Source organism: Hylaeus volcanicus, chromosome 8 (genome assembly GCF_026283585.1).
Source record: "Hylaeus volcanicus isolate JK05 chromosome 8, UHH_iyHylVolc1.0_haploid, whole genome shotgun sequence".
NCBI lineage: Eukaryota > Metazoa > Arthropoda > Insecta > Hymenoptera > Colletidae > Hylaeus > Hylaeus volcanicus.
In genome coordinates this window covers 962,727-984,554 of record NC_071983.1, presented here as the reverse complement: position 1 = coordinate 984,554, position 21,828 = coordinate 962,727, and the positions used below count along the sequence as shown (strand labels likewise).

The 21,828-nt window shown below is 34.0% G+C and overlaps 5 protein-coding genes across 9 annotated transcripts; 2 read left to right on the top strand and 3 right to left on the bottom strand.

The window, feature by feature from the left end:
• Positions 1-144: 144 nt before the first annotated feature.
• LOC128881658 (glutamate dehydrogenase, mitochondrial) lies at positions 145-6,541 on the bottom strand. The gene is made up of 8 exons (XM_054132943.1): positions 5,969-6,541; positions 3,064-3,264; positions 2,157-2,390; positions 1,924-2,081; positions 1,690-1,845; positions 1,390-1,600; positions 1,145-1,299; positions 145-1,057 (listed from the first exon to the last, which is right to left on the bottom strand). Exons 1-8 carry the CDS (start codon positions 6,399-6,401, stop codon positions 941-943), a joined length of 1,665 nt encoding a protein of 554 aa, XP_053988918.1. The 5' UTR covers positions 6,402-6,541; the 3' UTR covers positions 145-940.
• Positions 6,542-6,727: 186 nt separating this feature from the next.
• On the top strand, positions 6,728-10,593 carry LOC128881657 (DIS3-like exonuclease 2). Of its 2 annotated transcripts, XM_054132942.1 has the most exons (8): positions 6,728-8,127; positions 8,228-8,489; positions 8,581-9,098; positions 9,176-9,473; positions 9,555-9,748; positions 9,839-10,001; positions 10,069-10,121; positions 10,208-10,593. In XM_054132942.1, exons 1-7 carry the CDS (start codon positions 7,436-7,438, stop codon positions 10,087-10,089), a joined length of 2,148 nt encoding a protein of 715 aa, XP_053988917.1. In that variant the 5' UTR covers positions 6,728-7,435; the 3' UTR covers positions 10,090-10,121; positions 10,208-10,593. The 2 variants fall into 2 exon arrangements, with proteins under 2 accessions (XP_053988917.1, XP_053988916.1); XM_054132941.1 differs by having other exon boundaries at positions 9,839-10,121.
• A 127-nt stretch (positions 10,594-10,720) lies between these two features.
• On the bottom strand, positions 10,721-15,690 carry LOC128881656 (E3 ubiquitin-protein ligase MARCHF6). The gene is made up of 6 exons (XM_054132939.1): positions 15,548-15,690; positions 14,744-15,172; positions 13,853-14,662; positions 13,104-13,760; positions 12,573-13,026; positions 10,721-12,491 (listed from the first exon to the last, which is right to left on the bottom strand). The coding sequence occupies exons 2-6, from the start codon at positions 15,128-15,130 to the stop codon at positions 11,758-11,760; spliced, it is 3,042 nt and encodes a 1,013-aa protein (XP_053988914.1). The 5' UTR covers positions 15,131-15,172; positions 15,548-15,690; the 3' UTR covers positions 10,721-11,757.
• Positions 15,691-15,778: 88 nt separating this feature from the next.
• On the top strand, positions 15,779-21,502 carry LOC128881655 (DNA topoisomerase 3-alpha). 4 transcript variants are annotated; one of them, XM_054132938.1, is made up of 12 exons: positions 15,779-15,910; positions 16,192-16,294; positions 16,371-16,717; positions 16,785-16,903; positions 16,976-17,322; positions 17,400-17,688; positions 17,773-18,271; positions 18,347-18,692; positions 18,756-19,314; positions 19,390-19,630; positions 19,699-19,940; positions 20,011-20,225. In XM_054132938.1, the coding sequence occupies exons 2-12, from the start codon at positions 16,214-16,216 to the stop codon at positions 20,049-20,051; spliced, it is 3,111 nt and encodes a 1,036-aa protein (XP_053988913.1). In that variant the 5' UTR covers positions 15,779-15,910; positions 16,192-16,213; the 3' UTR covers positions 20,052-20,225. The 4 variants fall into 4 exon arrangements, 3 of the variants coding, with proteins under 3 accessions (XP_053988913.1, XP_053988912.1, XP_053988911.1); XM_054132937.1 differs by having other exon boundaries at positions 15,858-16,003; XR_008458139.1 differs by adding an exon at positions 21,043-21,502 and having other exon boundaries at positions 15,900-16,294; positions 20,011-20,202.
• LOC128881659 (protein chibby homolog 1) lies at positions 20,290-21,049 on the bottom strand. The gene is made up of 3 exons (XM_054132944.1): positions 20,719-21,049; positions 20,525-20,640; positions 20,290-20,431 (listed from the first exon to the last, which is right to left on the bottom strand). The coding sequence occupies exons 1-3, from the start codon at positions 20,900-20,902 to the stop codon at positions 20,339-20,341; spliced, it is 393 nt and encodes a 130-aa protein (XP_053988919.1). The 5' UTR covers positions 20,903-21,049; the 3' UTR covers positions 20,290-20,338.
• Positions 21,503-21,828: the final 326 nt, after the last annotated feature.

Here is a 21,828-nt window from a genome sequence, read left to right as displayed (position 1 = left end):
AAGTGAATTACGAAACACGAAATAATCTGTTTGTAGTTACAATTTTACACGTGCAGTCTTCGTAACAGATACAGCTATTAAACTTTCTATCGTTATAGAAATTGAAACACAAGCCAAAAGGATCAACGAATAATAAGAACGAAATTGAGTAAGAGCACATGTTTATTGACATACGCTTGAAATGTATAACAATATTACTGTATGACATCGCGCTCTTTGATTCCGCAGAAACGAGTCACAGTTGCGAATGACATCTTCGAATCGTTTCTCGTAGATACGATACGGTAAAATTACTTGTCCGAAAGAATTATAATTTACAATAATTCGGTTCAACAATTTTTGTATGAATCTCCTTAAACATTAAAATCTATTGGATAACAAGTGAAATATAAAAATGCACTAACGATGTATCGATTGACCTCGTACTCGATTCGCAGAGCAAGTGTGAATACTTTTTTCAGGCTATCACTTTGTGTACCAATATCCGATTAATACAGTTTCTCGTGCCCGCACGCGTGCGTGTACTTACACGGACTCAAGCGTATATGTACATTCGATTAAAAACAAAATCTATCCGCACTGTTCGAAAAGAGGAGCGCGTACAACTATTGTACTTTATTTTGATAAAAAATGTGTATAAGCATCGAATTTAGAAATTGACATTCCTCTCGTAAGATAGTAGTGCGGTCAGGTTTGTTCAACCGAGTGTAGATACGTGGGTTAGGCAAATTATTAGGGTGCATTCAAGAATTCTATCACGCGACGATGTACACGAAACATTTCCACTGTTAGTTTTGGTCTTTTGTCTGTGTAATTGGGCAGCACCAGCCGTGAGAGATCGTGAATAGATTTTAAAATACTGGCTCATAACTTTTTTTACGATCGCTCCACGAGTGACCTCGATTTATGTGATTTAAGTTTATACTCAGATACTTCATACTTAAAATGCGAGACCTGCTTCGGAATAAGTTGTAAATATCTTTTCAATCGAATTAGCGTAAGCTGCTGTCCTCAAGTCCAAACCTAGGTTGAATTTCATGGCAGTTTTCATGATAGCCTATAAAAAATAGGAAGATAACATATGAGATTAATTACAGTAGGATAAATTGTTTGTCAGTCGAATGAGAAAATGAAGGATAGTTACTCTAGCAGATCTTTCCATTGTGTAGTCTAAACCAGAATGTACAATGTCTTTTTCGGAAGCACCGGAGATACGCTTCTGGAACGCTTCGGAAGGTGTAACAGGAATTCGGCCACCGACACGGCCAAACCTGCGTTCTAACGACTCTTGCACGGATTCTACAAATACATATGAACATGTATTTACGATACCATTTCAGATTTAATCGGATAATACAGCATTATCGCGATGATAATACAGAAACGTACCTAATAGGTGGTAATTAGATTCCCTTTCGTATTTGAAAGTAAGTCGACCGTACGACACGTGATTCAGATTCTTCAACCATTCGAAGAAGGATACTGTAACACCACCAGCGTTGATGTACAAATCCGGTATAACGAGGATATTTCTGTCGATTAAAATTTGATCGGCAGCCGGGGTAGTTGGTCCGTTGGCAGCTTCGGCTATAATTTTAGCCTACGCATAAATGAAGAAATAAATAATCGTCGAAACATACAAGTATATCGTATATTGTATATTGTATAGAGATCTAGGAGAAAATGTACCTGAATACGACCAGCGTTATCCTTGGTAATAACTTTTTCAATAGCGGCGGGTATAAATATATCACAAGGCTCGAACATGAGATTTTCACCCTCGTATGGCTTAGCACCAGGGAAGCCCACGATAGTGCCACTTTCTATACGGTAGTCTTCCAGTTGCTAAGGAACGAACAATCTCATTAAAGATATTACGTCATCGACATAACGGTTCATTTGTGGGCCAAGGGCGTTACTTACTTTCGGGTCGATGCCTTCTGGGTTGCAAATAGCACCATCGTGTTCAATCACTCCTATGCAGGTAGCACCAGCACGATGCAAGTAACGCATCGAATGCAAACCAACGTTACCGAAACCTTGCAGAATGAATGTTTTTCCTCCCCAGCCGGGTGTAGTGCCTGGAATCGATCGAATCCTTACAGCGAACCTCGCGGTGAACAATTACGAAACGAAAATACTTGAACGCGACTCACCGATCATGCTCATATAATTGGCTTCGTTGATGAAATTTTCCAGGCCGTGAAACACACCACGACCGGTCGCGGATATACGTCCGTGAATTCCACCTTGGTTGATAGGCTTTCCAGTCACGCAGGCGTGAGCATTGATGTCCAAGTGGCCTATGGTTTTCGCGTAAGTGTCCGCGATCCAGGACATTTCTCGTTCTCCGGTTCCCATGTCGGGAGCAGGTACGTCGACACCAGGTCCTTTGAATCGAAATGTGTATTTTATTCAACTTCATAATTATGCTTCAAGGTTAGTTTATAGAGTAGGCTATTTAAAAGAATACTATAAAAATTGTTAATATATTCGAACCCTCCTCTGTGTAATAAGAAATACTTTTGGTCCACAGAATAATACTACTGCATTTCATTCTATATCACCTGGCTGACTTAATGGATTAAGCCTAATCTTGCACATCCTGCATCGACGCTATCAATTATTCGAATAATCTGTTCAAATAAATTATCTGCCAATATATTACCGATTAACCGTGGATTGTCCAAATGATTAAAAACATCACATTTAAGACAGTGTTTATCAGATATGTCTCACTAATAGAAGCATCTATCAGATCCTGAATTGCTCTTTCTACAAACATATTACTTATTACTACCAAATCATGAAATAATTATAAGAGCATACAAATTTCTAAACTAATCAATTATCGAAATAGACAATACACGCGATCCATTTGGATAAACAGATAAAATTGAAGTGCTGGAGATTTAGCTATCGATTCAGTGAAAACAAAAGGATTACAGAGCATCTTGATGAAGATATGAAATGCCTCCGTGAATATTTCTTTAAAGATTATTCGATTCTGTTCTCTTCTTTGCGGTCTTCGGGGACAATATGTCGAATATTCAGGAATCTTACCGATGAACCCTTTCTTCGCGAGCTCCAACGTGAATCTCCTCGTAATCTTTTCCAGCTCGTGTTCAGAGTATAGTTTCGGATTAATCTTGATACCAGCCTTAGCTCCGCCGAATGGAACATCCACACAGGCGCACTTGAAAGTCATTAGCGCGGACAAAGCCTTCACCTCATCTCGCGAAACGTCCATCGAGAAACGAATACCTGAAAAAGAAGCATTAAACGACATTGTAATATTTCTGATAGCATCTGGCTTGGAGAACGATAACCCTGAACATGAACTTAAATAGTAGAACACCTGTGCTTGCGAAACGAACACTTATAAAACCTGTTGAATATAAATAACTGATAAGAACCGTGCTCAAAGTGATCTCGATTAAGCCCGGATTACTATTATTTATCAGTCGATCATACTGTCTCTAAGCAAGCTTAATTAAGCGATAGGAAGAATTCCGTAATTAATGCTAATTTCAACGAATAAAGAATAAGTCTGAAATTAACATTCCAGTTTCTTTTAAACGAATTACGCGACCGCTTTCTCCCGGAAGTGCTACGATGAAACGTGTGACTACTATGACATTAATTTTATCCAAGCAAAAAGATGATAAAAAATGGTAAAATGATGGAATAGTACGAGTACGATTGTCGAACCTCAAGTTTGAATATTAAGTTAGAGGCATCGACAGACGTCGTCAGCGGTGGGTAAGAACATCGCGTCTATTTTTGTTCTAGAAAACCGATCAGTGCGGAAAGAAGACGTAACCATCGGCCATCAACGAAACCAGCTGATATTACGCAAATGTTATCGTTGCAAAATAGCCGTACGACGTTACTTCGACCGGTTCTTATGTATTCGTGCGAACACGTTAATGGCATTCCCGAGTAACAACTGGAAGGTGTGCTAAATATTTGCGCAAGATATACGGGAGCAAATTATCTTGAGACATAATCGAAGAAAACATTAGACGAACGAATACAATAAAAATGCTCGACTGGGAAATCATTTGCTCTCTATTCGTTATTGGCGAATGTATTCGTTAGATAAGAAAATCGTGAGTTTGCCACGCCGAGAGCATTGACCTTAATGCATCATGACATTGGCACGATACTTGCAATTGCCAAACTCTAGAATTAAATAGCAAATCATGTGATTAGCTAATGCTTGGCAAGGAAGAAGAAAAAGGCAGACAGCTTGGCATCGACGTGTTAGTCTTCGTATCGCCTTATTTTAACTGCAAAGCGATACGATATGTCCTGTGAATCATCTCCGATAAACATACTTAAATGTTGCTACTTTCTGGCAATGTATTAGGCGACGGGCGTGCCAGTAAACGTGTCCACGGTGTAGAAAAAACTGCTTGTACGTATAAGAATAATTGTGAACTATTAGCGAAATTTAAATACTCGCATAATCGAAAATGTTTATGAAACATCGCGTGACAAAATAAAAAGCTTTCTAAATATTCCTGTCAAGACAAAAGACAATCAACAATGCATTTTGTACAGTAAACAAAGTGATTATGATAATCGATTGACGATGTAGCAATCACAAGGAACGGTCGTCAAAAGGAATCTGTTTACTTGGCTCGTGAGACAGATATACCGTTTCTATACCACACGTGATTACTAAAGACGAGCTTATACAAATTTACATCAAGGAGATGATATGTGTATACTAATAATAACTTTATCAACGAATCTTATGGAATTTTTCTTAGTTCATTGCGAAGTATTTTATTCACAATTAAATAAAAAGTATCGAATGGATTCGATGGTTCATTTGTTCATTGTTTTCGAATCATCGAAGTTCTTCGTTTGAGGCCCACGTCTTTCGAAAGTACCGTTAAAACGCTCGATAATAAAATACAAACGCAAATGTTCGCGTGCTATAGCCTTTACAGTTAATTAGCGTAGTGTCGTTCAAAAAATTAAATTGGCCCGACATATTTAATATCATAAACGTGTGAGTGCTTAATCGGCGTAATATAATCTCCCTGGGTAACAGTGTTTTCATGTACAGGCCGAACGTAAATGTTTGCGCGTTATCATCCTTGTTCATTTAATTGTGACTCGTTGAAATGCAATTACTACTTGTTAGTTTTATCATTTTCCAGTCTGAATAATTCCAGAAAAATTGTCTGGATAAGTCCGGAAAAAGAAAATTAGCTGTACTATCATTTCACAAATGTTTTTGTGAGGACGTAAAATCGTGGTGTAGTTCAATTTCTTATTTGTTCTTATTGTTAGATTTATACCGCCGACACTCAATACGCCATATAACAACGAAATTATAGTTTATCTTTCAGTCTTCTGTGAAGATTGCTTAACTGAAAAAAACATCGCAAGTAATGATCGAAAAATTTCGCTACTTGTCAGAGTTATGCTCTCGATAATCTGATCTTCCAGAATCGAGGTTAAAACCGCGTCGTAACGTATGCACGAAGCCGTAAAGTCGACACAAGTGTCACGAGTCTAATCGTATACGTACAGCGAATACTTAAAAGTAGTCAACCAGTTAAGGCAAATACAAAAATTAAACAGAGAAATAGATATGAATATTTATGAATCGATAGACGATATGTTCGCGCGATTCAACGAAAATTTGGTCCGTTTTGAAGATATCTTTTGTCCCTCGCGATGTCGCCATTCGATGACGTAATTGACGTATCCACTAAATCGAATTCAAGTGACTAGGGGCAACCGCGCGGTAGAAAGCATGATTTTACGAAATCACGCTCACTCTTCTCTATGGTAAGTTATAAATAGTGAAGTAACTCGAAACACAAAAATAGATATTAAATAGATGTACGAATTTGGTGGTTGATTTAATCGTGCAAGCAACGGTTGAAACGGAATTTATCTAGGCGCGATATCATGGTGATATTCGAACGGGCGTGAGTGAATTTACCTCCTTTGCATGGTGTTCGATGGGTCGAATGCTGTGCGCGGTAGCCAGTGATCATTTCATAATCGCCAGAGTCGCGTCTCAGGGGGAAAGAAGTTTCAAGAATATGGTCACATGGCTCCATGAGCATCAGAATACCCTTAACTTTCTTCTTTCTCTCCTCAACGGTCACCCTGGAACGTTTGCCGATATCCTCGACTAGTTTGTCCTCGACGATTTGACAGGCACGATGAAAAAAGTACTCGACCATATCGAAGAACTTTGGGTTTGGGTCTGTGGGGACATCCTTCAGTCGTTCTGGAATCTGATGATCGGCGTAACCACGTACTTGAAACGCCGGCACGATACGTATCAACGTATTGTGAACAATGTCATTATTGTTTGGCACTTGTTTCAAGGCGATCGACGATCTCGTCAATCTTTTTACGTGGAACATTTTACGATTCCTTCGTCAACTTTAACGCGCACGATTTAGAAACTTATATACACTCTCGAAACCTTCGTTCCTCCCTCGCTGACTCTACTCCGTTCCTCTCGAAGCTCAGTCTCTCGGCAGACTGCGCGAGCTACTGTCTTCCTTTAATACCGATCGAAACAACCTTGCTTGTTCACTGCGTTTTAGATACATATAACTCTTCTACCTACCACCTCGCACCACCCTGCTTGCTAACGATATATAGTGGATATAGTCTACATACATCACTTTAGTTTCTTGTCAGCTCGAGATTCTCTCTAGCGATTCCGTAGAGATTTTGTTACGTTAATGTTGCCTAAACTGGGGTTCTTTAATTCTTCACGTCCGAGGAGAAAATCACTAATGTTGGCTACCCCTTCTCTTTTTGATTCGCTGGTCCAATAATAAATAATGAAATGTCTATCAAACGTCTTGACGAGTAAGTAGAAAGGGTAGTTGCTGTTGGTGATTTTCCCCTTAGACGATAAGGATGAACGAACTCGATCGTATGTGTGACATTTAAAACATGATTTTTAAATTAAAAAAATGTAAATACCTGTAATTTATTAATTCGGATAAATTAAATAAGTACTTAAGAATGGAATAAGTAAATCACAAACTATAAATTGTCGAATTTAAGTATACCTTACTTTAAGTTCGTGTCAAATGTAAATATTGATATGTAATATCGAGTAAAAGAAAGCAGTATTATTTTTGTTAAACGGATTATATTTTTGTTAATATTAAAGTGTATTGAGTCATTCAAAGGTATATATATATATAGTTTGCTTGTGTTTACTTGGTGTAATATCGCTTCCTTATCGTTGAAATCGAGTGAAATCATCATAAGATAACCTATTTACATTTTTTATTTTGCTCGCTACCCAAGTGTGTAGTTTGTTATCGACGTGTCCAAATAATATTTGCGAATACGATAAAATAACGATTATGTAAGGTAAATTATCTGTTAAATATTGTGAACATTTAAACCAGTAATTTGTGTAAAATTTGACATTATGTCCGAAGAAGCAAGTCTGCCTGCTGTTGTTCAAAAAAATCGACGCAAATCGCGTAAAAAACCTGATACTAAAATTAGTAAAAATGAGAATAATGTAATGCCACAGTGTACTAAAGAAATTGTTAAAAATGAAGCAAAAGAACAGAGGTTCTCCATAAAATCCAATGATAAGAAAATTCCAAAAGCTTTAAGAGAACAGGAAACATTTCCAGATCATATTCCTATAAAACAAATTGATAAACTATTAAACAATGAAACTCCAACAAATGTAGAGTATGTAGAAGGATATCTACGCATTAATCCTAAGTATTATAAGCATGCATACTTATCTCTACCCAATGAAAAACGTGATTTATTGATTATTGGTTTGAGAGACCGAAATCGAGCCTTAGATGGAGACCATGTTGTAGCTTGTATAAATCCTTTGGAAAATTGGCAAATAGATTCAGATGGACAAAAACGAAAAACAGGTTTCATTGTTTGCATACGAGAAAAAATACATCCAAGATTGACGATTGGGCATTTAAAACAACAGGGCTCATCTATATGTTTCTATCCTAGAGATAAACGGGTACCCTTACTTAGAATATATCCAGAATCACTACCGAAACAGTTTAATACACATGATTTACAAGATAAATTATTCTTAGCTGCTATAATTAGTTGGGTGAAACCTCTATTTGCAATCGGGTATGATAATTATTTACTAGTCTAAAATATTTAAAGCTGTAAAGATCATTAGTATACTATAATATATGTTAGCCTAATATTTCTCTACAAATGATTACAGGAAAATTGTAAAGATAGTTGGGACTGCAGGTGATATATCCACAGAGTCAAATGCAATATTACTTGAACATAATTTAGATGTGACACCTTATAGTCAGGAAGTAATAAAAGGTCTTCCAGACAGCGATTACGTATTAACAGAAAATGACATAAAAGATAGAGAGGATTGGAGACATGAATGTGTGTTTACTATTGACCCCGATACTGCTGTTGATTTAGATGATGCAGTTTCTTGTAAACTTTTGGACAATGGAAACTATGAAGTAATTTTTTCAGTTTATAAGTTTGTCTTTTATATATAATTGATTAATCGTAATAGGAAAAGGTCATCATATTCTTTTTTTTTTATTGTAGATTGGTGTACATATATCTGATGTTACTCACTATTTAGAATTTTTATCTCTGTTAGATATTCTAGTCGCAAAAAGAGCAACAACTGTTTACATGACCGACAATGTGTATCATATGTTACCAAAACAGCTATGCCAAGTATGTTCTTTACTACCTGGTCAAGATAAGCTGGCATTTTCTGTTATTTATGAAATTACACCAGACGCAAAGATCGTCAGTCATCGTTTTGCTAAAACTGTAATTAGATCGTGTTGTCAAATGGCTTATCAACATGCTCAGAAATTTATTGAAAATCCCGGAAATAATTGGCCTGGTGACTTTTTAAATATAATTGGGAACTTTAATTCTAATGATTTGTCAGTAAAAGTAAATATTTTACACGATTTAGCTATTCAGATGCGTAATGAAAGATTTGCAAACGGTGCATTACGAATAGATCAACCAAAATTCCATGTTATAATTGATAAAATTACTAATTTACCAAAATCTTACTATATAGAAGAACAAAAAGATAGTAACAGGTATTAGTATTACTGTATAATCAAGTCAGTACTTTAAACTGATTATTTAAATTAATGTTTATGTATGTATATTTTAGGCTTATAGAAGAGTTTATGTTGCTAGCTAATACGACGGTTGCCATTCATTTGTATAATACTATTCCTAAAACTGCTTTACTGCGTAATCATAGAGAGCCGTCGAAATATCTTCTGAACTCGGTCAAAAACATTTTACAAAAATTTGGAATTCATTTAAATATTGAATCATCTGCATCTTTACATACTAGTATTACACGTTACGAGCAAGAATTGATGGAATCTGACTGTATCGAAACTAAAACTATAATAAAATGTACAACAATGATTATCAACAATCTTTGTTCCAAGGCTATGAATGTATGACATTTTATTTTCTCATTATTATTGTATGCGAGATTTTATTAATGCATAAGATTTGAATAAGTTGTGTATTTTCAGCGGGCAACCTATACATGTTCTTCCACTGTTCTAACGGAAGAGGAATTAAAACATTACGCTTTAAATGTACCGTTTTATACGCATTTTACTTCTCCAATTAGACGATACGCCGATTGTATGGTACATCGATTACTTTATTCGACCATAAGAAATGAGGCACTACCCGAACAATGGTCAGAAAAGCTATGCATGAAGTACGTCAATTAAAAAGAGTGTGAAATAGTCGATCAATGTAACAATACCTAAAACCTTTCAATTAACATTTGTTGTTTCTATCGTTATAGTATAGCGGCAAATTGCAATTTAAAAAAGTACAATGCGAAAGTAGCTCAAGAAGAGAGTAGTAAGTTGTACTTTGCATATTTAGTAAATTTAACTGGGCCACATGTTACTATGGGTATTGTATTACATGTACAAGAACAAAGTATAGACGTTATACTCTGCCAAGTAGGTATAAAATTACGAGTTTACTTCATGGAATTAGAAAATTTGAAAAGTTTTAAGTATTCCACAGAATGTTCAGTTCCGACAATAAGTATTACTTGGAAGCAACCTGCCATTACTCAAGTAAGATAAAAATACATACGCATTTCATCATAATATGGATAAAAACAGTTCATTTATGCGTTACTAATATGCTAAATATTTTTCAGGTAATCACTGTTTTTACTTTATTATATATGAGGATTGAAACAGATCCTGCATTATTAAAGCTTACAGGTGTTCTTTTACCACCAAATCAAGAAGCAAAATTATAATAATAACAACATGTTTATGTTGTACATTATATTTGGAAAAGCTATTGCAAACATATTTTTAATTCTATACTCGAGACATTTTTATAGACACGATATTTTGGATTGTGGATAGAAGATATATATTATTTTATTAGTAATTTTTTCTTAAATCATTGTTTTGACTGGAAGTAATGTCCATTAATTTTGTAAATATATTTTAAAAGAATCAAAGCACCTAATAGATTATAAAAAATCATTGTAAACATATTTTTATTTCTATAAACATTTATATAAAATGACAATTTGGACTGTGAATATTAAATTTATATTACCTTTTTTATATATTCTTTTAACAAGAAGTTATTTAGATCTATTTCGAATATATGCATATTTTAGTGGAATCAACATATCTAACAGATTAAAAATAAATTTTTTTGCAAGGATTTTCTTTATTTCGATAATGTTTTAAAGTACATCGCGAAAACGTCTTTACATTTTCAATGATCATATAATTTTGTTAATCTTTAAACGATTGGTATGTATACAAATAAATAGTTCTTACTTATATCTAACTTTGTACATAAAATTATGCATACCATACCCAAAATATATATTTTGAATATATACGGACTAATTAACTCCAACTATTTGTTGATAATTGTATTTTTATATAAAAATGATTTCACATAATGAGTTTAAAAATTTTGTAATTTTTTAAAAATGTACTATGTTCATATTAATACGCGGCTATCTATGACGTAAATTTCGTACGACTGGAAATTATAACGAACATTTAACGTCCAATGGTAAATAGTATTTTGTGATTTATAAACAAAAAACAATGGGAGGATTTTCAGGAAATACGTATTTCTTTATTATAATGAAAGTATAGATATTTTCTATTTTCATTTAAATCGATTTTATATCTTAATTTTGTACAACAAAATACGATTACGTTAATTTGTTACTAACAAGTTTTCAATTAAAATGTAGATTTACTTTCACAATAGTTCTTATCAGGAAATCTATTCTTCTAAGGAGTCGATTAGAGTCTAATTAAGCTTTATACATTGTATCTATAAAGTTGAAAATTTCAATTTATGACTTACTTAAAAAATGATTAATTTGATCGACAATGAACGAATAACGTTGAGTTTGAGATTTCCTAAATCATATCCGCCCGTTATCGCGCAAGATGTTCATTATTACTTGGAAACAATTTGTTTTTGCAAATTAGATAAAAAATATCAATCATATGCAATGTATCAAACGGGAAAGGCGATGCATTGAACGACAGTCTTTTTAATTAATTCAGTATCGCTCACATTAATAAGTTATAGTAAAAATTAAAGCATAATCAACATATGATAATGTCTGTTATTATTAAGCGCGATAATGAATATATATTAAAGAAATTTTTCATTAATTTGATATCACCATTGAGAAACAATTATACTAACACGGCGTTAGTCTGATGCTTGTGACTGAGATTTATTCCGATGTTCATAGTTCACTAGTCTTTGTCCCACGAGATATTTGTCATTCTTTATATGTTCGTAAAGTTTTTTGAATTGGCGAATTTGAAAATAAATAGCAATATACAGCAAGTTCACTAGCACAAGGAAAGGATACAAATGTCTGGCAATAAGAATTTGTATTTCTAAATGCGTAATCACAAGTGGGACTATTCCGTAGGCCACTGCATAGGGAACGGCTAAAGCAAGACCGAAGCAACATATTACCGGTGCTGCCAATTCTGTAATGATGAATTTCAAATCAATTTCCCTAATGCCGTCGTTGTATGCTCTTTCAATGGCCATACGAATTCTCCAATCCGGTCCCATCATCGTGATAGCTGTCGCTATTTTTGTGTATAATACACCGAGAGCCCAATCTTGCCAAATGAACAATATAGGATTCTGTTCTAATGGTACACGTAAAGGTACTACGACGACTAATTCAAGAAGAAGACCAAACAAGAGCGGTATTAGGCCAAGAAGTAGGAAAAATGCAACTGATGCCTTAACGCCTATTATTGCCCAGTGTTTTACTCTATCTAAGACCGCTCTTCGTCCTCGAGGTAGCCACGAGAACGCTAACGCTAATCCTCTTCCCGCGGCCAAACATACATACGTTCCACAAGCTATTGTATACACCTCGTGTACTCGTCCAGACAAAGCAACTACGGCTTCATTCGTTTCTGAAAAATGAACAAAGACACATGATTGTTAAAAAGAAAAAGAAAGAAAATATTGAGATTCTATGTAGAAAACAAACTTACCGGACCCGCTGAAAGTAGGTAGTAATACCGGCGGAGACGGAGCTGGAGCTCCGACCATCCACAATGCCATTACTCTACGTCCAAGCCAAACAGGGAGAGTTATTGCAATTAAACTGGCAATAACAAGTGAAATACATACACAGAACAAAAGACCAACTAGCCGAGCAGGGAACCAACGTGGTCTAATATACGGTTGGAAACCTGTTGGTCCTTCTCTATGTAGTAGTGCCTGATGGGCAGCACCTAAATCTGGGTGTTGCGGTTCTTCGATTACTGCTGGTCCTGGATCTTCGGTTTGATCTCTTAGGAGATACGATTGAAGATCTAACATCCAGGCCACTACTTGACACCAGCCTCTTATCAGAGCTTTCAACCATGTGCGTGTATGAGATTGCTCCAATAATGCAGGAAGAATTACTTGTAATAATAATAATTCCAAAGATAATTCGCTGGGCTAATTTAAAAACAGAGTAAACAATTAAATAATGATCGTAATATTATCAGAAGAAAAATATTGTTTTAATTTCTTACATGAGCTTCACTTTGAACCATCACTGTGTATGGCAAAAATCCTGGCCATGCCCATCTTAAAAGTTTCACTGGCAACCATAACATTAACAAAATAGCTGTCCCAAATATTACTGCAGATGCCACTAGTCTTCTTACGTGTCTTAAAATTGGAAGATGTATCATCTCTTGGATAGGAGAAAAATCGGGATCGTTTAAGTTTCTCAAAAACCACAATACTCCTGGCCGTAATAGTTCTCGTAATAACAGAATAAACGAAGCAAAATAATATATATAAACCATTCCAACCAACCAATGAATAAACATTGAAGTGCCAGGAGCTAGACTAAACAAAGATTCTCTATCTCTAAGTGTAGCATCAAACATTGCTAACGAGCAAATATCTATCCACCACCCACAGACCAAAGGAAGTACACCTATCTCAACGACAGATAGTAAAGAAACTTTTACTATAACGTAACACAAGCCTAATATACGCTGAGAGCGTTGGAAACCTAAAAGAGCCACGAGTGTATGAAGAACTACCAAACAAACTCCAATGACGCAGTAACCACACAGTGTAGTTACTAATCCTTCAAAATGTGATGCTGCTACATACTCTTGTAATCCTAATCCTGCTATCGCGAAGCTACCAATATGGTATGGACAAAAAGCAAAAACCTGAAAGAAAAAGAATAACATTTTGAATCATAGAAATACGAAGAAATTAATTATTTAATATTTTGTTCAATCTAAAATATACAAATAGATACCATAATAAAGAGGGTATTTAGCGAAACAACCCAGAATACATGTTCAAGGAAAACGAGAGAACCATCTAAGCCTAAAAGACGTTCCCAAGTTAATTCCTCTGCAGGTCTGTCCCATTCCATTGGATTCCAGTTTGCCTCTTCAGCTTCACCTTGTGCTTGACCTTGTACTTGATCTCTCCAACCTTCACCAGCTCTTGCATTTGCTTGTTCACCACCCACTATAAGCTCGTCTCTTGGAGGTATTGGTTGTTCGACATCTCTAGGAGGCACAGCTGCTTCCATGTCTCTAGGGGGTATTAGTGGCTCTACATCTCTGGGAGCTACAGGCGGTTCCATATCTCTAGGAAGTTGTTCTATCTGTTGTTCTCCATTTCTGGGGACTATTTGTGGTTCAATATATCTACCAATCTCTTCAGCTTCACCTATCCTCTGATTATCTACTAAATTATTTTCTTCTACTCTATGTCCTTCTGCATTTCCTGGATCATCATTGTTTGGATTTTCAGCTGGAACAGGTGGTTCGTCGACAAAAGGTGGAACATTATTATTATTGTGAAACCCTTGCTGAATAATGACTCTTAGTTCATGAAGCCGCATTGCAGGAACTTCTACGTGTGCTGGATTATCAACAGGGGGTAACTGTATATTGTTTCTTTCGAGCCAATCAGGACCACCAGCATGTAAAATTTGTTCCCTTAACCATACCAAACCAATAAATGCAAATAGTGTGCAAGTAACAACAAAACAACCATGAAATACATCCGAAGATACATTTTCTGCAGATAGTATATCCATTGGTAATGACATTATCTATAAACAAAATATAATATACCAGTTTTGCTATGACATGTTAAAATTATAATATATGTTTTAATTATGCAAAATACTTACTCGAACTAGGTCAAGGGGTCCACTAAATAAAGCTCTATACGTTCGACAGGCAGTTAATGGAACAATACAAAGCCACGCGATTGCTACCAAAGAATAGTGCAGCCAATATTTGACTGCTGTTACAACACTGGACAATAATCCATCGATAACATCTCTTAATGGTAAACGACGTGGCATGTCTGGACTATAGATTGGAGTAAATGAAAAACGATATCCACAAAGTTCACAGTATTCTTTGCGTGAATAACGCATCCATTGTACTAGACATTCTTGATGTATCCATTTAATGCTGCCCGTGCAAATGCATGGGTGAAACAAAGGTCTATCTGCTAGGCCTTCAGACCGACAGACCCTACAAATATCTGCACCTAACATGTCCTCCGTCATGTTTGGTTTGTTTTGAAATAATTGATCACAATAAGAATGTTGCTGAAACCAGAATGATTAAATATTATTAAATGACAAGTGCAGAATATAATGCGTGTTTCAGATGTATTTGCATATGCAATAAAAAATCAAATATCGTATGATGAATGTTAATAATTGTGTATAAAAAAATATAAACGAACAAAATGAAAGCAATCAGAAGATGTGAATCTATAAATAATATAATCTTAAAATTACCAAACACGAAATGTTATTAACTATAACGAAATATAATGATTACAATGGAGAAAAATAGATTGTGTTGTAAATCGAAGGAAGTCTTATTGCCTAATAAATATTTATTATATTTACGTGACAAGGAATACACTATTCTCCAAATGGATCAAAGGTATTTACAATATAATATTGTCTACTTACGTGTGCTTTGATAAAGACGCACGCGATCCAAAACTATCGGGCAAAATATTGAAAATGTCTACTGCTACTTCTAGCTCTTTCTTTCTTGTGTTGACACACTTGCAACATTTGCAATGAAAAAGTTACTGTTCCCTGTTGAGAATGCGACTACAATATTTTTAGACACTTAAAAGAACATTTAATGTTAAAGGAAAACTTGCACAAATAATATACTGTCGTTAAGAACAATTATTAAATCGTAGATAATTTTCTTTCAATAGGGATATTACCATGGCATGTTTCAGGCATTGCCTGAATATACATAACAGAACAGAAGTAGCCAGGCAATGTAAACGGCGGCAACTGAAAAGTTTATTTTATTGAGTAAGTTGAATTTGAAATATACTTAAAGATGCAAAGTAATATTGATTAACGATCTGAGAAAATGTGATATTAAAGTGTACTAGCAATGAAAATGTATGTATGTATATACATATATGTTCTCGTTTAACATAATGACATTTCATCAAAATGTTAATTACGCTGATTAATTAATTAAATTATAATTATGTTATATTTTGTATAATGTTGATTCGTTTCATTAAGTTGTTTAATATTGTGACATTAAGTACACATAAACCGGCACAGTATATTTTTTTTGCAAGACTCAACAGTTCTTTGAAGGTTATGAAAATCCTTAATGTGGCGGAAAAAAATGATGCTGCCAAAAACATTGCGAGCCATTTATCTCGTGGCACTAGTAAGCGGGTAATTAACATTGATTACAATTGAAACAACGAAGTATTGTTATAAAACGATTACTAACTTTTTTGTTTTGTTGCAGAGAGAAGGATTGTCTCCGTACAATAAGATTTATGAATTCAAGTCCTATTTATGGAATCAAAATTGCGATATGATTATGACCTCTGTGTCTGGTCATTTATTAAACAATGAATTTGTAGGAGCATATCGTAAATGGCAAGCTTGTCATCCATTAAGTTTATTCGATGCACCTGTAGTAAAACAATGTTCAGAAGAAAGCTATATTAAGATTAAACAAACTTTAGAAAGAGAAGTAAAAAAATGTGGTGCATTAATTATTTGGACAGATTGTGATCGTGAAGGAGAAAATATTGGATTTGAAATTATTCAAGTCTGCTTAGCAGTTAAACCCAACATTCGTGTATATAGGTAATAATTTAAGTGCATATATAATTAAACTTTGCTTTGTATATTAATGAAACTATTTTTTCTATAGGGCAAAATTTTCAGAAATTACACAGACATCTGTAGATAGAGCTCTTCAAAATCTGTGTGAACCAGACAAAGCAGTTAGTGATGCTGTTGATGTACGAAGTGAACTAGATTTAAGGATAGGTATATAATAATAATGCACAAATAGAACTGATTCATTTGTAAAATTACATGTAAAAAAAATATCGTTTATAGGTGCTGCATTTACAAGATTTCAAACAATGAGACTCCAAAAAGTATTTCCCACATCTCTTGCTGACATGCTCATCAGTTATGGTAGTTGTCAATTTCCTACACTAGGATTTGTAGTAGAACGATTTCTAGCTATAGAAAGATTTAAGCCAGAACCATATTGGAAAATAAGAGTAATGGATGTTCGTGATCAACTCTCTGTGGAGTTTAGGTGGATAAGAGGAAGGTTATTTGAAAAATTGCCTTGTGAGGTTCTGTTAGATACATGCTTAGAACAGCCTGATGCCAAAGTACAGAAAATTACAAGCAAACCTAAGAGTAAATGGAGGCCTCTACCTTTGGACACAGTTGTAAGTAGTACACTATTAGTTCAAATAAACAGAGTAAAGTATAAGCAAATACTTGATATTTAATTAAATTATTTTAGGAATTGGAAAAACAAGGTTCTCGTAAACTTCATTTAAGCGCAAAGGAAACTATGAAAATTGCTGAAAAATTGTATACTCAAGGTCTCATCAGTTATCCGCGCACAGAGACAAATATATTTCCTAAAGAATTAAATCTTGTTCCTTTGGTAAATCAGCAAGTAAATGATCCAGCATGGGGTAATTTTGCACAACAATTATTAACAGCTGGGTTGAGTCCTAGACAAGGAAAGAAAAGTGATCAAGCACATCCTCCTATACATCCAATAAAATATGCCGATAATTTACAAGGTAGGCACGTGTATTATACAATTATTCAATTTATCATAGTCCAAGCATTTCTCTGTTTTATTATAACTAATTATTGAATAACAGGTAATGATGCTAAAGTTTATGAATTTGTGGTTCGACACTTTTTGGCCTGTGTTTCAAATAATGCATTAGGACAAGAAACTACAGTAGAGATTGATATTGCTGGTGAGAAATTTATTGCTAACGGGTTACAAATCATTGAAAGAAATTACTTAAATGTATATATATATGAAAAATGGAGCGACAAAGCAATTCATGTATATCAAGAAAGACAGGTTTTTAAACCAACTAGTATAGATATGATACAAGAGGAAACATCACCACCGCAATTATTAACTGAAGCAGATTTGATTAGTTTGATGGATAAATTTGGTATTGGTACTGATGCCACACACGCAGAACATATTGATACAATAAAGTCACGTCAATATGTAGGGTTAACAGATGGAAAGCATTTAATGCCTGGGAAACTTGGGATTGGACTAGTTATGGGTTACGATAATATGGGATTTAAAATGTCAAAACCAAACTTAAGAGCAGAGTTAGAAAGAGATCTTAAATTGTACGTTATTCCCACTATCTTTTTAATAATGTAAAAAGTGATCAAACAATGGTAACTTTATATTTTTACGTTCAGGATATGCGATCGACAAAAAGATCCAAAAGAAGTATTACAAACTCAAATAAATAAATATCGCGACGTGTTTAAAATGACATTGGAACGTGCCAATTTAATCGATAATGCTTTAGCGGATTATCTCAATGAACGACCTATTGAAACAGGAGAAATACAAGTTAGTAATCCACCTGAAGAAATTCCTGTCTTCAAATGTCCGAAGTGCAAATCAAATATGGTACTTAAAGACAGAAGGCAAGGCCCAGGAAAGTATATTGGTTGTATGTGCTTTCCAACATGTAATAATGCAATCTGGTTTCCTCCAACTGTTGAATCTGTTGAAGTTTTGAATGAAGTTTGTTCGCATGTGAGTATAATGTATGTCTTATTTGTAATTTAGATAATTTATAATTAATATTTTTAATTGTAGTGTCCAGGAAATATGCATAAATTGCAATTGAAATTATCTAGAAATGCTTTTCCAATTTATGGTACTACTTATACAACCTGCATAGGTGGATGCGATCCTTCGTTTAACGAATTGTTAAATATAAAGGACGAAAGTGTTAAAATTATTAATCGAATAAACGACACCGGTTATGACAGTATGTTCGATGGATCAAGATCAACAATCCTTTCAAATCCACCTCCAGTACGAAACAATGAAACCCGTCAACCTCGAGTTAAAAATAGGTCAAATTTACCTAAAAATAACACATCTGTAGAACTCGTTCGAAATCAGAATAGTAATCGTAATAACACAAGTAGATCAAGAAATAATAATACAAATACTAAAAAACGAAATACTCGAACGATTGACGATACATGGATTGATACTAATACTTTTACTTCTTCAAACACTGATTCAAGATTACCCAGTATAGAAGACAGTAAAACATGGGGTGCTATTGATAATGATGCTGTTATCATGTGTAAATGTAATGAAAACGCAATTCAGTTAACAGTAAGAAAAGAAGGACCGAATCAAGGTATACATTTTTTGAATACTTATGCTAAATATTTTTTTAACTATTATTTCATTTTATTATTGTTTATAATTGTAGGAAGACTATTTTATAAATGTGCCAAACCTCAAGGCACAGGTTGCGATTTCTTTCTTTGGGCGTCAGATAATGGGCAGGAAATGCAAAACAATAGAAATAGAAATCCAAATCATACACCAAATGTTGCAAGTACAAGTAACTGGCCAAGCACTTCTGTTTCTACTTCTAGTACATGGGGACGCGCTGAAACATCTACATCGTTGACTAATGTGAATTGTCACTGCAATCAATTAGCAAAAGAGTGAGTAAATATTTGATCAACTTCTTCTACTTCCCATAATTATCAAAACCAATTTTTTGCACACTTAGACGGACTGTTGTGAAGGATGGTCCTAATAAAGGACGCTTATTTTATTCGTGTCCAAAACCTATGAATGAGTCGTGCAAGTTCTTTCAATGGGCAGATGAGAATGTTTCAAATCATAATGAAACATTCAGGGGCGGAAATAGCAATACATCTAGAGAAGCAGGAAACAGAAAACATGCAAATATACAAAGAAAGCCTCGGGCTACGGGTGGTAAGAGAAAATGCGGAATTTGTGGGATAGAAGGTTCGTATCGTATTTGCATATTTTCGTGTAAGAATGTTCACTTATGTTAAACTGTTCATTTTTCTCTTAGGACATACGAGAAAAAATTGTCCAGAAAATGTAATGGATTAATGACAGGAGAAACGGATTGTATCCGTAAAATTATAAATACTAAAGATGGTGATAAAAACACAATTAATTACTTTTAGTACTTTTGTATGATAAATTAATATCAGTTTCAAAGTTTACTATGTGCCTTACATCAATATTATAATATGTACAAGTAAATATATCTGTGTTATTTTATGCATTTATTTGTTAATGGTAGGATAATTAAAGCAATATTTTAAATGTATGAATACACATTCAATCCTACATATGAAAATTTTATATTATAAATGTGAATTAATATGTCTATATCAAGATTCACTGCCCTTATTATACATTGAATTTCTTTTTAATCTATCTAACTCTTCTTTTTGTGAATGAAAGTCTGCCGTTGTTTGTGTCAACTGTAGAGTACAAGATTAATTAACATTAAATATGAACAATATCAGGTATATTACAAATATCTTATATTTAATATTAAAAGAATAGTTAATAACCATATCAAGAAGTACTTCAAATTTTAGCTTCAACAAGTTGTTTTCTTCTTCTAATTTCTTTACTTCTTTTTTTAATTTTTCATTTTCTTTGTAAGTTCCTCCAATGGTACCAGATTCTAGAAATAGTATAAATTTTCTACATGAACTTATGTGAGAGATTGATATTATACTTGAATTCTATTTTAATATTTTACCTGGAATCCATAAACCAGACTCAAAAACAGCTTCCTGATCCCCCAATTTCAAACGTATAGGACCAACATTGGGTCCAAGTTCTTTTTCAATTCGCTTTGGACTCAAATCTTTGTTTGCTAAAAATACTCCTGCCTTTCTTGTAGGCGTCTTCTTGGGAGAGAATTTATTTGAAAACAAAGGCATTGTACATACCAATCTATTCAATGTTAACAATTTACGTAAACATAAAAGTAGAATGACTATTTACGACATTAAGTACACCTATTGTAAAAACGAATCTTTTAACGTTAAAAATGTGACATCGAATTGTTTTAATTTTTTAGGTCGTGTTTACGTGCGTTACAATTTACTTTCACAACGCAGTGATACATATTTAATAAATAATAGTAGATACAATCCTTGAGCTGATCTGTTTACAAACAACATGGGCAGTGAAACGTATAGCCATCTAGCAGTGAACGAACCAAACTACTCTTGTAACCACTTGTAACTAATTAATAAGTTTCGAGAAAACTACTTGTTTTTAATAGTTATTACTACTATCTTGCATTTTTGTTTGACGTCTTTATTTAATATTAATACACTTTTGATTGTAAATTCAATCAGCATCGTGAAAAAGGTTAAGTTAATTTCGCGTTTTTTTTCATTCTTTATTCGAAGGCAACTAGTGCTAATTTTACTTATTATCAAAAGAAGAAAGAAGAAAGAAATAATTATATTATTATTATTATTATTAAAAATGTATTTATTTTGTTAAATAAATTCGTTGTTTCAATTCGTAAATTCGTTGTTGAGTACAATGATTCTTGACATAAAAAGAATTCCATTCGTTTTCTACTTTCGTACCTTACAAACCCTTAATTTGACCTTGATTTTATGCCACGAACAACCTGGTTTATATTTAATCGATGTAGGTAGTATACGAAATACTTAATTTTAATAAGGGAATATGCGTAACGTATCCATTTATACTTTTGAACAAAAATGCAAGGTCTTCGATAATTTTACGATCTTGCAACGATACTATATTAAGCGTTTCTAGTAATGGCTCATAATTATGGTCAAGGATAAATAAAGGTTGACCTACTCTCAGAAATTTATGATGCATT